The sequence below is a fragment of the Rhinolophus sinicus genome, chromosome 10 (genome assembly GCF_057876585.1).
Source record: "Rhinolophus sinicus isolate RSI-liver-muscle chromosome 10, RSI-T2T, whole genome shotgun sequence".
In the NCBI taxonomy this organism is placed as follows: domain Eukaryota; kingdom Metazoa; phylum Chordata; class Mammalia; order Chiroptera; family Rhinolophidae; genus Rhinolophus; species Rhinolophus sinicus.
The window spans coordinates 912,718-928,746 of NC_142510.1; the positions used below are offsets into that span (position 1 = coordinate 912,718).

Genomic DNA, 16,029 nt, shown 5'->3' on the forward strand with positions numbered 1-16,029 from the left:
ACCACCCCATCCGCCTGGAGAAGTCCCCCTGACAGGGCCCTGCTTGAGACAACCACAGGTGGCGTCCCCACGCACGGCCTTAGGTCTGCGCTGACTGGCAGTCAGAAGGCACACGCCTCTGCCACATGCCTCGGGTCCCCGGCTCACAGCCAAGGTCAGGGCTCTGCCTTCCAGCGGGGCCATGGCACAGATACGCCTGTCCATCCAGAGGGAACACACACTCAGACTGATCTAACTCTGTCTTACCTCCAGGCAGGTCCATCTTATTGCTCTGTACGTTTTCTTCTGGCGTCTCTCTCTGAGGGTAAGAAAAAGCAGCATGTTAGCAGACCTTAATTCATCAATGAAAATAAATAAAATGGGAGAATTTCACTTTATTTCATGATTTGTGAAATGCAAGTGGATCATAAAACTTCATTTTCTCTGCCTCATAAAAACACTAGTTTCAGACAGAAGACACGTGACACCGTCGATGGTTTTAGCTTGAACGAGAACAATAAAGCCTTCATGGCCAGTTCTGCCTAAGGTCAAACGTGTTCACATGGACTCAAAGATAACTTACTAAGAAAGAAAAAAGTGAAATGAGGGGAAATTTATGGACCACCATTAAGAGGGGAGGGGCTGCTGGGGAAACATACTCACCGAAAAACTGATATTTGAAAACTGCTTAACAAACGGGTTTATCCACGCGTCTTCCTGCTTGTTTCCACCTTTCATGACTCCCTTTGTAAAACAAAAGAGCAGAAAGATGCCATGGCCACCTCTACTTATCTGGGCATAGTGACGGTTTAATACACTTCAAGACAATTCCCAACTCTCATTTTTAGCCAATTTCTCCTCCAATCAACTCTTAACAGAGTTAACAATTAAAAATCAACTTATTTGATTTTCAACTTCCTTTGCTCCAGCCGTCTGGGATAGCTGTGATGCACAGAGAATCTCTAAAGACAAGCAGTCAGAAGGAACAGACAGAAGCAAAGGGCCTCTATGAGCCCCCAAAAGGGTCCTCTGAATAAGTGAGAATCCAATTTACAAATGGACTGTGTTCTGCAGGATTAATTAAATTTGCATCTTAGAATTCTCACACCAAACCAAAGTACAAAGAGTCAATGGGTTCTCAGGTTAGTCCAAAGAAACCAATTTAACCCGTAATTTAATTATGCCACGAGCGCTGCACTGCGGGAACACCATGTGCTTCCACGTGCCAAAGTAGTTTACAATTTCAGGCCATGGTGCCAAGAACACACTGGCCCCTGCTTGCTGTTGGCTTTGTGGGGCTGGCTGGGCTGCGGGCGGCGCAGGGCCGGCCCCCTGAGAGCAGGAGGACTCGCCATGATGGGGCCGAGGCTCGGGGTGCCCACCGGACCCTGCACCGCTGCCTTCATCGCCGGCCCATTGCGACCAGCTGTCCCTTCTGACTGTGGAACAGAGCACAGCTTCACCTCCCGAGTGCAGGTCTCTGCAGCAAGCGCCTAGCCCTTCCGAAGTGCCGCAGCCGTCTGGCTCCCTTTGCTTTCTCCCCGCCCCAGCCTGCTGGCTGCCAAGGCCTCAGGCCCTTGCCCTCGACCTCCACGCCTGCCCCCAGCCCACACCTCCGCTCTAGCTGCGCGACGCAAGCCTTCCCAACTGTGACCCTGACACTGGGCCCTCCTCTGTCCCCATTTGGCTGTCATTCTATGACCGCTTAGTGCTCTCTAGAGAAATGCCTGGTAAAAACCAGCCAATGCCGCCTTCTAGTCAATTTCACTGGCGCCATATTTTATACAGACTGAAGTTCACAGCACTCGGCACAGGACTGGGAACACTTGACAATCTGCCTTCACTGGACTACAGAGCCAGCGCGTCTTCTCTCCAGCTAGTCTACATCTCCTTTCTCCGGGCTGCTGTTCTCCTCCACACCGCCCCGCCCCTCTGACCCACGCCACGCGGGGCTCCTCGGAGGTGCAGCTCTGTCCTGAGCCCCCAGCAGAAGCACAGTACCTGGCGCACAGCAGAGGCTAAGTAAGTGCTCGCAGCTGCTGTTAAAAGATTTCTACAGTAGAAACAAAGGAGAAAGAGTAAAAAGGCTACACACCCTCTCCCTTCTCCTTTTCTTGCCGCTCAGACCCTGTGAGGAAAGACAAAGTCACAACACAGCACCGTCCACGGGGGGCACAGGGTTGGGCACGGGAGACGGACGCTAGGTCCCTGCTGTCACTGACTGGTCACGCCGCTGTGGGCGGCCACCACTTCTTCCAGCCTCAAGTTCCGCAGGACTCTACCTCGGCAGGTTATGAGGACCAAGGACTCACGGGACATGTGCAAAGCACTGCACAAGCCACATGGTGAGGCAAGAGGCAATTTCAACTAGATGGAAACATTCTTTAAATGGAAATGGCAGGTCCCAGAACTCGAATCCCAGGATTCAGAGAGGAACCCGCGGTCAGCTGGTGTGCTAGCAGACACCTGACTCCAGGGCCGCTCAAAAGTAATGGCTCTGACAGGTGGGGAGGGTGTGAGAATCACCTGGGGACGGGGTCCCCGGGAGAACCAGATAGCGCATCCAGCCCCACCTGCTAAGAACCACATTGTAGGTCGGAGGTGCTCAAACCTGGCTCCGTGGCAGAGATACTGGGGGGCTTGTCTGGGAAAGAAACATGGTTCACGCCCCCCACAGCAGACTGGGGGGCTGGAGGCTGCACGTCTAACACATGCCATGGGCTTCTGACGTACAGCCAGGTTTGGGAATAAGATCTGTCCGCGCGTGAAGAAAGCAAAACCGAGCTCGGCTCACTCCTAGGGATTGTCGTCACGGGACCTTGTGGAATGGGAAGGGACAGAGATGACGGACGGATGAGGAGGATGGGGACTCGGGTGAGCGATGGGACCTGAGCTGGCAGTGGGATGGAGCCAACATGGAGGTTTGCCCTGCTCTCCCTGACAGCACGCCGCCCCGTGGGCAGCCCCCAGCAGCCCTGGCGCAGGGGGGGAGAGAAGCCCCAGCTGTAGCAGTGGGGGGAAAGGGAGTCCCTGGGGACGGCTTCTCCAGGTGGCTGCCACACAGCACTACACCTGAGTGGGGCGCCTGGCTCTCCTGCGTGCCATGAGTGGGCAGGCAGGGCACTCATTTTCTGTGGGCAAACTACCTTTGGAATTTCACATTTCAAGGGCTTTGCCCTTGAATGTTTACCTTCGATGACATTTTCTTTGTATATGGTGGCCAATTTAAAGATGCATTAAGCTCTTGCGATGAGTTACTATTCCACATTCCAATCTCCACGTCCTCCTCGTCCTCCCAGCCGGTGGGGCGGTTGGCAGGCAGTGGCATGTCATCGCCACACCAGCCGTCTTGCATAGGTTTTGGCCCTGATGGTGGTTGGTGACACAAAGAGAAACATACTTTAACAATTCTTTCAGGAGCACGAGCATACATTAATTAAGGGGGGGGTGGGGACGACAATCTAAAAACCCCACTTTTATTTTCCTTCCCAACTCACAGAGCAGGAATGTATGTTTATACTGAGCTATAAGTCCCACGAAACAAGAATTTATCTTTATTACACATTTCAGTAAAACACTTTCCAAACGGGGCAATGGTGGTGGCCGTTCACACCCATTTAACGTGGTGACACCGGGCAGGTGATGGGTGACATCTAGGAGACTTCGTTTCGATAGATATTTTCCAGGAGAATGGCCAGGAAGCAGGGCAAGTCACAGGCAGAAAGGACCCTGCCTCCACCCAGCCTCTGGAGCTCCTATGGGGTGTCCCTGGCACAGCCTATAGGGCCCGACAGTGTTCCCCTCGACAGCGGGGGTCCTCCCGGAACTCGGCTCATTCTCTGTATAATCTCCAGAGGGTCATCTGGAAGCTGGGCTAGCCAGCGTGGGTGTGTGTCCCCAAGACTATTACACGCAGTCTCTCGTGTTGGGAAGACTGGAAGTGGCTTGCCTATTTATAGATAATCTAATCTGGCAAAATCTAATTTAGCTTTGGGGAAGTATATGCAAATCATTACTAGTCACAGTTCTAAGGAAAACGAGAAAAGAGAGGGAAATTCAGAAAGATAAAAGAATGCTACAATTCAAAGAGCCACAGAGTGTCGTCTAGTACGATGACACGTGGCTCCCTCAACAACGACAAATGTTATCCAGTGACGTGACTACAGTCAACAAAAGATCCCCACCACCACACAAGGGCCCCCAGGGATTACCAGTCACTTACCAGACTTGCTTAACACTTGTGGACCAACAGAGCTGGAGCCCCACGTGGGTGTGCTGGACGCCACAGCCATGGGTTCCCCCCAGCTGGGACCACTGTCTATGGGTTTGCCCCACGCTGAAGTACCATTATCCACAGTTGTGGCTGCAGTAGAAGGCTCCCCCCAGGGCTCACCCCAGCCTTTAGAAAGTGTGGGAAAAGAAGTCATCAGCACATGGCAGGGGTACAGCGGGACCAGAGAAAACAGGAAACAACAGACGAAGAACTTCACATTTACGTATCAAATAAGGGCACCATGACAGGCACAAAAGATGGCATCTGTTTTGTGTAAAAGAGGTAAGTCATTTCCCGTTACTGTGATTTAACTATCAACGCGTGAATGTTTTTTTCATCTCTTGGTTCGTAACTGCCCTCGGGGTGTAGGGCAGAATCTTTTGAAAAACCTTAATTATGGCATGTCATCCTCCTCTGAATTTAATTCCTGGAAGGTTATTCTGAACCAAACCTAGTGAATCAAAGCAGGTGACCAAGCTGGGTACCAGTGGGTGTATAGAATTTTAACCTTACGTGCAGCCTTTCAACATCACTGTTCTGGAAAACAATGAATCATGTCCAGTTAACAAAGACAATGCATTCCAATGAGACTTCCTGCAAACGTCCTTGTCAAGACAATTTGGAGAGACAGAAATTAGTTCCCTGTGATAAAAGTGGGAATTCCTGGAACGGTGTTGTTGAGTCTGGTCAGCACGCACTGCATCTACCGGACGTGGATTTCACGCTTACTTAAACCACTTCTAAGGCCAAATGGAGCACCTACTGTTTAGAGTATCGTTGCTAACAGTTCTTTGATTTCTGGGCATGTTTCACTGCAATAATAAAAGCAAAAAGTAACGGCCTGACTCAGAAGAGCTGAGAAGTGTTCGGCACCCCCACTGGACAGCACGCTTCCACTTCTGCCTCGTGCAGCTTTCCTAACGGACAAGAGTCTGGAATTCAGCACCAGAACCGCGGGGGGCACAGCTGCTGCCAGACGGGGCGCACGCACCTTCCCCGGAACCTGATTCCCCGTACGCGTCTCCAGGCCTTTGCGTGCACCTCCGGACGCTCTGCTGAACCCACCTCACGTGACACTAAACCCAAACCAGGCTCACGCTTCTGGGCCATGCTCGGAAGCCCATCAGACCCCACCCAGGGCACTTACCGGAAGCACCGCCGGCCTCTGGGCTGGCACTGCTGGCACGTGCAGACGGCAGCAGCTGCTGTCCCTGTGCTGGCTGGTCTGAGCGGCTGCCGTTCGGGATATTCCGGTCCCACATGTTCACATTTTTGTAGCTGTATTTGCTGGGATCTCCCCAAGCGGAAGTTCCATCATCAATCTCCATTTTGCGCCGTATGGACTCCGGGGACGGCTCCTCCCAGCCTGTGGGCTCTTCTTCTTTTGTTGGGGCCGGAATCGGTCCTCCCAGCCAGCCCGTCCCGGAGGCTTTGCCTGGAGCTGGCGGGAGTCCCCAAGAGCCGACCACGTCTTGTTGCTTGCTCCAGTCCGGAGAACTGACTGGCTTTGTCGCCTCTCCCCATGCCAGAGACTGACTAGACTTTGGAGGATCACCCCATCCCTGGGAAGGACCAGGTTTAGAAGATTCATCCCATCCTGACGAGTTATTTGGATTTAAGTTATTTCCCCAAGTAAAAGAACTAGTTTTACCAAGTTCATTCCAACCGGAGACAGACCTGTCACTGTCACTACCTCCTGAGCTAGATTTCTTAGTAGCCTCACCCCAATGGTTACTCCTCGACGTGTCGGCCCAGTTGTCACTGGCAGAAACGGACCAGCCCTGGTTTGATCTCTGTCCGTCACCCCAGCCCTGTTTGTTCTTTTGCGAATCATTCCACGTGCACTTCTCCTTGCAATTCCCCCACTGATTGCTCCTGGCCATTCCTGTAGCAGCAGCGTCGTCTTCCCAGCCCCCCTGGCAGCTCGAGCCTTTGGAATCTCCCCAGCGCAGAGCGGGCCTGGGCTCTCCCCACCCCGCTGCCGAGGACAGATCACGACCGTCAGGGCCCGTCTTCTCCGTACATGCCCCTGAGTTACAAGTCTGTGCCGCCGAGCAGCCCCAGGCCTCGGTGCCGTTGTCGGGCTTCCTGTCCCCGCTCGGCAACGTCTCGGTGTCCCAGGCAGTATTCTGCTTAATAGGAGTCTGGCCCCAGCCGGCGTTGGACAGGACGCGCGGGTCTAGGTCAGCCCTGCTCACGATGCTTTGCAGTAACGAGTGCTGATCAGCTTTTCTCCTGTCTCGGCTCTGACTGTCCACTGTTGCTTTGTCCTCGAGGCGCCCAGGGCTCTCCACACTCCCCTCGCTGTCCCCCGTGCCTCCCGCTGCGGCCCACACCCCACCCTGCTCACTGGTCTGCGACGTGCCAGAACCTGGACCATCCTCCTCGGCAGACCTCCACCCGTTCGTAAACGTCTTACTGCTGCCATTTGCGCTGTCACTGGAATGCTGATTGCTGGGCAGTTTGCTCCACTCCACGCCGGGGACGCTGGCAGCTGTGTTTTGTGCAGGGCTTCCCCACCCTCTCCGACTCCCTCCGGCACTGGCACCGTGGGCACTTCCCCAGGGCGCACCCTGGGAGTTGGCTGGTGCCGCCTCCCACACGCCGCCTCCCTTGTTTGTGTTCACCTGGAAGTTAGTGCCCACGGGCCCGTTGGCGCCAGGCTGCATTGGAGTTGCGTTCACAGTGTCACCAGGAGCAGGGCCATTGGGGCTCGCGCACGTGTCGCCTGCGTAGCTGGCGCCGTAGGCCCCCCACGTGGTACCGTGAGAGCCTCCACTTTTGGCGTCCCCGTTGCTAAGGTGAGCCAGGGATGTGCCATTCGTAACCGACGGCGCCTGTATCTGAGGATGGGACACTGCGCTCACACGCCAGGCCCCCGGATTGGCAGGCAGCTCGTTACTCGGTGCTGAAGCGGAGTTTGGTAAACTAGAGGTCATGAAGTTAGTAGTGTTATTTGGCCCAGCCACGTCAGTGGTGACATTCTGAGGGTGACCACTGAATGACACCTTCTGTGTGCCACCTCCTTCGGATTCACCAGCTTCCTGAAGGCCCCCCCAGGCCCCGGGGGGGGCAGAACCACCCCCTTTAGAATTAGTGCTCTGGCTGTGAGGCCCCTGGCCCGTGCAGCTGCACTGGGCACTCGTGCCAGCACTGCCACCCCCTCCAGGCCCTTTCAGGGCGAGTCCGTTGCTCTCTAACACTGGCCAGGCCCCGTGGCTGCTGGCTGAACTCAAAGTGCTCAGATTTAACCCTCCATTGGATGAAGAACTCACAGCGCCCCAGGCAGGCATCCGACCCGTGCTACTCTCTGACTTGCTCTCAGGAGCTTCCGCAGACACCTGACATGTGCTTATTCCGGCCCCGTGGGCGACGCCCCAGGGCCCAGGACTACTTCCGGCCCCCCCGCTATTGCCACTGCTGCCGACCACAAACTTGCTCTGGGCGCCCAGCCCAGCGCTGCTCCGGAGGCCGTCCTTTTCACCACCTGTGCTCCCCGAAGCCATGGCGGGGAGGTTTCTCTCGGACTCAGCACCGGAGGCAGAGTCAGCGGCCACACATTCTGAAGCCAGCTCCGGGTCACTGCCAGCGACCGAGGGCCATGCTGATTTCTCCGTGGGCTCGTTCACAGCAGCATTCTGACAGCTCGGGCTAGAGTCACTCGTAGAAGACGCAGGTCCCTGCTGAGATGTTTCATAATGGGGTCCGGAATCACTGTGGTTTGTACCTAGAATGAAAGAGAAGCAGCCAACTTTATGCAGGGTTTGGAAAGGTGACGACTGGAGGATCAGCCTATGTGGCTCCCTGTGTCACAACACACGATACCTGCAGTACGGTTACAGGGCGCTGGTACGTGCCAGCCATTTCCCACGGCCGCCATCAGCCCCACACAGGCGGCCGCCGGTGCCCTGAGGGCCCAGAGCCGTCCTGGGACAGCACTGCCGTCAGTATCTGCGGAATGAGCGAACTGCTAACTCAGCAGCAAGCAAGAGTCTGGAGTCAGGAAGGACTCGGTCAGGCAACAATGTATCAGTAGGTAGGAGGGAGCCCCCGAGGCCCAGGCCTGCCGGACAGAAGGGCTGGGAGGGACAGAAGGGCTGGGAGGGACAGAAGGGCTGGGAGGGACAGAAGGGCTGGGAGGGACAGAGGGCCGGGGAACAAGGAGCACCCAGCGCCCTGGGGGGTTAGGGATGCAGCCGGAAGGAAGCCTCTGCTCGAAGAACAGCTTTCCCACACACCTGTCTTGGGTTCTGTGACAAGTTTCTAAGAATGACACAGTCTTTTCTGTTATGTTTCCATCAGGGTTCATGTTCAACCTCAAGTACCGCACACAAGTCAGAGCATGTTTCCTTGTGCTCTCCTTCACAAGAATGTCTTTATGTACCTACACCGCCGTGTTTATTAGAGACAACAGAGAAACGGGTAACTGACATGCTGACGTCAGGTCACGGAGTGATTCTGATGAAAACGCGGCGGCTGGTACTGACGCCCTGGGACCAGTGGTGCCGTCCCGCGAGCCTGGCCTTGTGGCGGTGTGTCACCGTCTAGTACGCTGCTGACGGCGGGCAGTGCCGCCGCTCCGCCCCAGGTGCAGGGTATGGGGGTGAGCAGTTCCTCACAGGAAGGGACTGAGCTGCACAAGGTGTCTCTAAGGCTCACACTGCAGTTCTCTTCAGAGCAATCATCAGTTAGTAGCAGCGCTTTGAAATAACACCCACACCCAAGTGTGATGGACCCAGACCTCATGGACCAACCACGGGGGCTGGAGGCCTACAGAATAAATGTAACTCACTACTACACATCTTTTCAAGTTCTACAAATGACCGATTTCCACTCCCGGTTTAAGAATCGTTTTTCTAAGCTGACAATGCCTGTCACCCACCAGCAGGATTTTTCTCAGGAAGTGAAAGAGGCCGAAAAGTCAGAATTACTGGATAAACACAAATCGCTACACCTGCCCCTGCTCCGCACGACGGGCCACGAGCTTTATCCACACGACTGTCACTGATCCCTGGAAACAACCCTAGAGCACAGGTCCGACCCCACAAGCACCTGCTCCCCAAGGAGGAGAATAGTCCTGCTTCTGTACTGACTTTCCTCATCTCAGGAACTCACCTAAGATTCAGCCCGATTCCTTCCAGTGCACAGCAAATCCAAACCGTCACCAAGTCCCAAATCCATCCACTTTCCTCTGAATCTAAGACAACGAAGCCATCATCGTCATCTTCTCACGGACCACAGCGAAAGTATCTCTGTTGCCATTATTTGCATTTTCGTGTGTGTGTGTGTGTGTGTGTGTGTGTGTGTGTGTGTGTGTCTTGCTACTTCCATACAGCAGGAATAAGATATAAGATGCGGAATGTTAGAGAAAACTACCCAAGTTGAAAATAAAGGAAGGGACCTGGAATTGAACAATAGAAAATCAGAAGCATTCCCATAACAACCGGAAAAGATAGGAATATCTGTAACCAACACCACTGCTCAATGTTGTTCTAGAAGTACTACCTGATGAAATATAGCACCCAAATGAGGTGAAGATAGAAGAGAAAAAAAAAAAAAAAAAAAAGGTTAACACGTAAAAAGCAATGATTTTCCTACAGACTAGGCATAATCGACAAGAAAATGTGATGGAAAAAAGCCTCACTGTAGCAGCCACGAAAACTACAAAGCAACTTGGAATAAAGCGAACAGAGGCTTTTAGTCACGTGGGATTAAATGTCATTACAGGCCCAGAAGACGCCTTGACTAAGTGTGGAAGCTTGTTCCTGATTTGGAAGTGCAGTGTGTCCTAAGTTTAATGCACTTATGAGAAACTGCTGACAAGAGTCTGTAACTTGATTACAGTGATTTAAAAACTCATATAAAACAAATAAGAGAATTTTTTAAACCTCTGAAAGAAGACTTATAGGGTGCCAGGGGAGGGTGGGCCGCATGTCCTCGCAGCACTAAAAGAGCAGCGCACGGTCAGAGTAAGTCATCCAGGAACAGACCCGAGGACATGGCAACGGTCAGCATTTTAAACAGAAGGACAAAATGAATATTCGATACTTTAAAAATGAAGCAATTTTCCAGAGTTCCAAATGTTAAAAGACGAAACCATGAAGTTATCAATGAATGAGAAATTGTTACGCAGGAAAGCAAAGAAACCATGAAAGAAATGACACAGATCTGACTACTTATAAAGAAAGTGAAGCTTTTTTCTGTCGGAATACATCAAAAGCAAGAAAAGGCAGCAGAACACACATTTTGTAAACCATTTCTATGCCCCATAAAGTTTCCACTTCTCCCAGAATCAGAGACGGGAGACGGGGGCTGGTGGAACCCAGGCTGTGGAACAAGACGCCTCTGCGGTCACAGCCGACCCTGAGACTTGGAGGAAGACAGACGATGCGTTTCCCGCACCCAAAGGGGAGCCCAGTGCAGTCCTCGCACTGTGGAGAGGACGCACAGGTGGCACCAGGCTCTTCCAGGAAACAGCCAGGGGCACCGCTGTGGGGGGGCGAGGGGGCAGCTGAGTGGCCCTGGGCGCAGAGCACAGCACAGGCGCTCGCCCACCGCACTGCAGGCCCTCTGAGCAGGAAGGGGCAGTGTATTTAATAACACCCTCTGATCCAGTCCTTGCTCACATTTCTGCTGGTGTCCCAGCGTGTCTTCTGTAAGCACGCGAGACAGCATTATAAGTTGCTCAGGGATGAGTTAAAATAGAGCATTTTGAGAGCTGCCTACCCGGTTACCCACTGGGGAAGGAAGGAGGTGTAATAAACGGGTTACACGGGAGTTTTATACTATAATATGTAGTGGATGTAATTCTTAAGGTGAGGGGTCTGTGGGTGCTTTCTTTATTACTCCTTATAGCCATTCCTGCATTTGAATTTTTTTTAAAGGAAGCTCAAGGACATATACGTGTTTCCCCGAAAATAAGACCTAGCCAGACAATGAGCTCTAATGCATCTTTTGGAGCTAAATAAGACCTTATAGTAAAATAAGAGCCGGTCTTATATAATATAATTCTAGGTCTTATATTAATTTTTGCCCCCAAAGATGCATGAGAGCTGATTTTCCGGCTAGGTCTTATTTTCGGGGAAACGGTGCGCCCTCAAGGGGAATGACCAAGGACGGGGGCTGTTTAAACGGAGGACTGGTAACGCTAGTTTCCAGCAATGTCTGAAGAATAAATACTGTCCATCCACCTATGTGCTCCCCCGTCTTTTCAGTGTGCTGTTCATCCTGGCCGTCTGCGCCTTCCACATCTCAGCCTGTCAACGTACTCCAGTCTCTGTCAGCCTTAACTTCCTTTAAAGCCCCTTGTCTGGAGGCTGTTGCCGGTTCCTGTCCTCCACGCGTCTCCGAGTTCTTAAAGGAGCTGCGTCCCTGCCAATCCTTCTGTCGTCTCCCTGGGAAGTGCAGGCCCGTCTGTAGAAGTTTTGGGGAGACCATTCATTCAGTGCCAAGTGGCAGGCACTAAGCAGGCTGCGTTCCACGTCACAGTTTAATCCTCAGGGCACCCTAAGGTTGGGTCCCACCGCCCACACTTCACAGGTGAGTTCAGTGACCTGGCCAGGCCCACACGGCTCTGAGTGTCTCGGGGTAGGGAGCATGAATTACGTCAGGAGGGTAAGCGAAGTTTGCACCCTGTCCTACGTAACGCGCTGCTCCAATCACCTGTGTGCGCATCACACCTCTACCTCGTCCCTCCCAGCCCTGCACGGTGGCTCCAAGCACAGCTTGGGGGACACACTGATGGTCATACGAGTCCAGCTGTCCCCCTCACTGGCTGTGAAATAGCACTTATGGTAGAACGTGGAGTCGTTCCTGCTCTTGGCAAGAGAGCGCAGAGGTACCTGGGACGGGGACAAAAGGCTGCCCGGGGGAGACGGAGACACGGGGCATACAGGGGACTTCCATCTGGCTCGGGCCTGTGTCAGCACCAGCAGGCCGGTGGCTCCACGTGTGGGAACCGTGACCCCCTCAGGCCTCTCTCGGGCTCGTGATGAAAGCTTCAAAACAGTTTGATAAATGAATGGGCAAACCAACCATCACCTGTCAGAACCTGTCAGGCCGTGTCGAAACGCACGGGGCTTCAAGAAACTTGTGACCACATAGTAGGTGTACTTTCTGCCCCACCAGCATCACTGAGCTGAGACAAGCCACTCTAAGGGGACAGCTGCATGCACGTGCTGTCTGAATGTCATTTCCATGAGTGGCCATCTTTTTGTGGTACATGGTAAGTCAGTGATCTGGGCAAGTTATTCCGTGTCTTCAAGCCTGTTTCCTCTACTGAAACGTGGAGCTAAGAACAGCCCACGCCTCACAGGGTGGGTGAGGATGGAGTGCAGGAAGGAGCACAACTGCTCGGCGAGTAACGTGTGTGTGTGTGTGTGTGTGTGTGTGTGTCTGTCTGTCTGTCTGTCAGTTTTAGCTGCCTTAGGACCAGCACCAGCCAAAAGCTGCTTATCAGTAAAATGGTTAGAACCCGGACCGAGTGAGAAGAAAACGACCACTTCACCAGCAGACGGGTGGTTACGCACAGGCCGCATTTTAAGAGTCCCCACCCCAAGCCCCTGCGCAGAATTCTCATTCTGCCCCAGCTGTGGACGACGCCAGCACAGGGCCCAGGGCCGTGACTCCCAGACCTGCCCCGCTCGCCTTGGCTCACCTGCCTGCTGTCTGCCGTCCAGTACCTCTGTGCTGCTGTGTGGCTGGAGACTCGCGAAGGGGCTGCTCTCGCACTGGCTGCTTGGCGCTTTGACAGCGGGTCCCAGGTTCGCTGCGATGGCAGGGAAATGCTGGCCTCTCTTCAGAAGCTGTTTATGCTCCTGGTGGCGAAAGCGCGGTGGGACTTCGCGAGGGTACCGAGGCAGGGCCTGCGGCTGCGGGGGCTGCTGCTCGCTGCTGGCTGGGGCGTGCCGGGCATCGTTAGCGGTGCTGCTCGCTGCCGAGGGGCCGTTCTGAGCGCTGGCAGGCGGAGGCTGGCTGACACTGGGCCTTATCTGGTCTGGCACTGGGCCCAACAAGAAAGGGGTGAAAAGATTAGCCAGGAAGTGTACCTCCAAGGGGAGCCCTCCAAGTCAAAAGGCACCACGAAAACAACCCTAAAGGAGCAGAAGCTTCTCGCGTGCGAGAACTTTCTCATTCCCAGGCTCTGGTTTCCCAGGAGAGCTCACTGCCAAGAATCCATGTGCCTTCTGCAGACCCCAGTCCGGTGAGGTCATGGAGACCCTCGGCATTCCCGGCCTGGGTGACAGCTCACGTGTCTCCCCCCAACCCGTACCCCGCGTCTCTGATCAGGGAACAAGGCCGATGACACACTAATTCTACACTGCGTCGGCCTGACGGCGACAAGAGAACAATGTGGGACGTTAAGTGCCAGTGGCCCTGAAGGAATCGGACCCTCGGTTCCCTGGGAACCGTTCTTAATCCACTTCCTCTATGGCACTTTCCGTCTTTGAAGGGCAGCACAAGAACAAGGGTATGAACCATCTGTCAATTCCCTTACAAAATGGCAACACTGACGATGTTTTTGTTGTTAGAATCCGACAAGACAAACTGAGAGCAGGGAAGTAAACACCAAGATAAGAGAATGAAATCTGAGACTAACCAGAACTGGAGAAGGATTTGGATGGCTTGGCAGGAGCAAATCCGAGAAACAGCCACTTGTCTGCTGTGTGAACACCAAAAAACTACAGAGAGTGCATTTTGGGATCCTAAAAGCAAACCAACTGATGGAAATGCCGTAAACCAGTTCAGATACACGTAATCTCTAAAACTACCGAGAGGCAGCATGGCAGATGAATTCTGGTACCAGAGGGACCCAGGTTTCAAGCCCAGATTTGCGCCTTTGGGCAAGTTGCATAAACCGGACGGAGCCTGTGGTGTCCTCTGGGAAACGGGGATGACACCTTGCACAGCTGTCCTAAAGCTCCCAAGGGACCGTTTACAGAGCACCAAGCACAGGGCTACATAAACTGACTGGACACCACCACCTTAAACGTCCGCAGCACTTAGTGTTTCTGTGACACTGATGCACCTTCAGATGCCACTGTCACGTGAAGGAAGTGAGATGTCTCCACGCAAGCAGTGCAATACCTGCTCAGAAAACTGCTCAGGGTTAGTGCTCCAGGCCTAAAATGGAAACAGCCCAGACTCACGAGGGGACTTCTCTGTGTCTTTCTTCCTGTCCTGCAGTCCAGTCTTGGCCTAGCACGCAGCATGATGCAAACACTCCAGAAATACCAGCTAGTTCTGAGGCCCAAATAAGACAGCAGCCATCAAATGCCTACCACGTATATGACGCTGTGATCAGGTGTTCCCAGCAGTCCCCCAACTTCACCCTCAGTGCTGGAGCCCCCGCATGTAACAGTCTAGCCCCACCGTCGTCGTCTTTCTCTGAACAACCGATGGATTTCAACTGTATCACTAATACTCATACCTTTTAACATGATTTGGGCCTCTCAGTTTGTTAAATGTGACTTTGATCTAAAGTAACACAAGCAAACTACAGGGCAGGAGGAATGACACTGAAATTTACAAGCACTCTGTTGCTTGGAATCCTGTTCATTTTCCTTGACGGCATCGGAGATCCTCTCACTGACAACCATTTGGGACAAGTGCATTCAAGGTTTAATGACTTTACGTGTGAAAATTTCACCTCCCAATGTAATGCTCCCAGGATGTAGCAAAAATGCATACTTCTTTGTCATATGGGACATAAGGCCTCGGATACTCTAAAGTACCTCTGAAACCAAAAGAAGATAAAGTATATGCAACTCTAACATTGTAAGGAAAACAGAAACTTTAACTCAGTGTTTATACGCTTAGCATTTGAACGTGACCTTAAAGTGGTACAGTTACCCACTGCCAAAAAACAGGAAAAGATGGTGATGGCAACTTAATACCCCAACAAGATGTTACTTAGGTGAGATGGCAACAGGAAAACATTCTTTGACACATGCACAGAATTAGAAGACAACCTACAAACACTGGGAATGAGGCGGGATTTACTATACATGCCACCCCCGCAACCAACCCCGCCCCTATTTCAAATTCAAACAACTGCTGTCTTCTTATCAGAAAAAGTGCCAGGAAGAAAATAAGACTCAGGCAGGTACTCACTTCTGGGGCCAGAAAACCATGAACACCAGTAAAACCCTAAGGCCATGTAATGATTGACTGAAAAATGAAACAAAATAATGTCAAGCACATCCCAGATGCCAGCATGGGAAACAGCAGTGAAGAGTAAAGGAGAAGCTAACAGTCATGCAGGTGGGGGGGAGGGTGGGGTGCTGAGTAACACATACAAATACCGAACAGTATTTGGCTACTGTGCATGTGTAGTTAAAATTTAGGTTAATTAGGTCGGTAAATAAAAATAAGAAAACTTGATCCATTCAACAGATACAGAAAATGCCAGAGGAAGAATTATTTCAACATTGTGGTTAATATGTAACATGAATGAAACGCTGAGGGGATGCTCAGAAATGTCTGTAATCAAAACGATTGTGGGTGGGCTAAATTGAGTTGTTAATAAAAGCTCTTAAACTGGATTAAGAAAAAAAAAAACAAATTTAAGGAATGTACTTTGCAAAAATCATTCCTGAAACAACAGGAAATAGAGAAAAATACAGGAAAATTGGGGGGGAAGTATAGAGACGGATACCACCAAGAAATGCTAACAAAATTTAAAGAAAGCATTAGTAATATCAGATTTTAAAACTTCAACAAGAAAAGCACTATGAAGGATAAGAGGTATTCTGGATTTATAATAGAAACCAATTAAA

At 52.2% G+C, this 16,029-nt stretch overlaps 1 protein-coding gene across 11 annotated transcripts in view; it reads right to left on the reverse strand.

Moving 5' to 3' along the window:
• Positions 1 to 16,029, reverse strand: part of TNRC6A (trinucleotide repeat containing adaptor 6A) — a 126,522-nt gene that overhangs the window by 14,927 nt on the left and 95,566 nt on the right. For all 11 annotated transcript variants that reach the window (XM_074322876.2, XM_074322874.2, XM_019750173.3 and 8 more), the window contains 7 exons: positions 12,909 to 13,253; positions 5,400 to 7,979; positions 4,202 to 4,378; positions 3,170 to 3,345; positions 2,075 to 2,107; positions 643 to 723; positions 247 to 298 (listed from right to left, as the gene is read on the reverse strand). In XM_074322876.2, the coding sequence (XP_074178977.2) occupies positions 247 to 298; positions 643 to 723; positions 2,075 to 2,107; positions 3,170 to 3,345; positions 4,202 to 4,378; positions 5,400 to 7,979; positions 12,909 to 13,253 (3,444 nt within the window). The remainder of the gene's footprint in view (positions 1 to 246; positions 299 to 642; positions 724 to 2,074; positions 2,108 to 3,169; positions 3,346 to 4,201; positions 4,379 to 5,399; positions 7,980 to 12,908; positions 13,254 to 16,029) is intronic.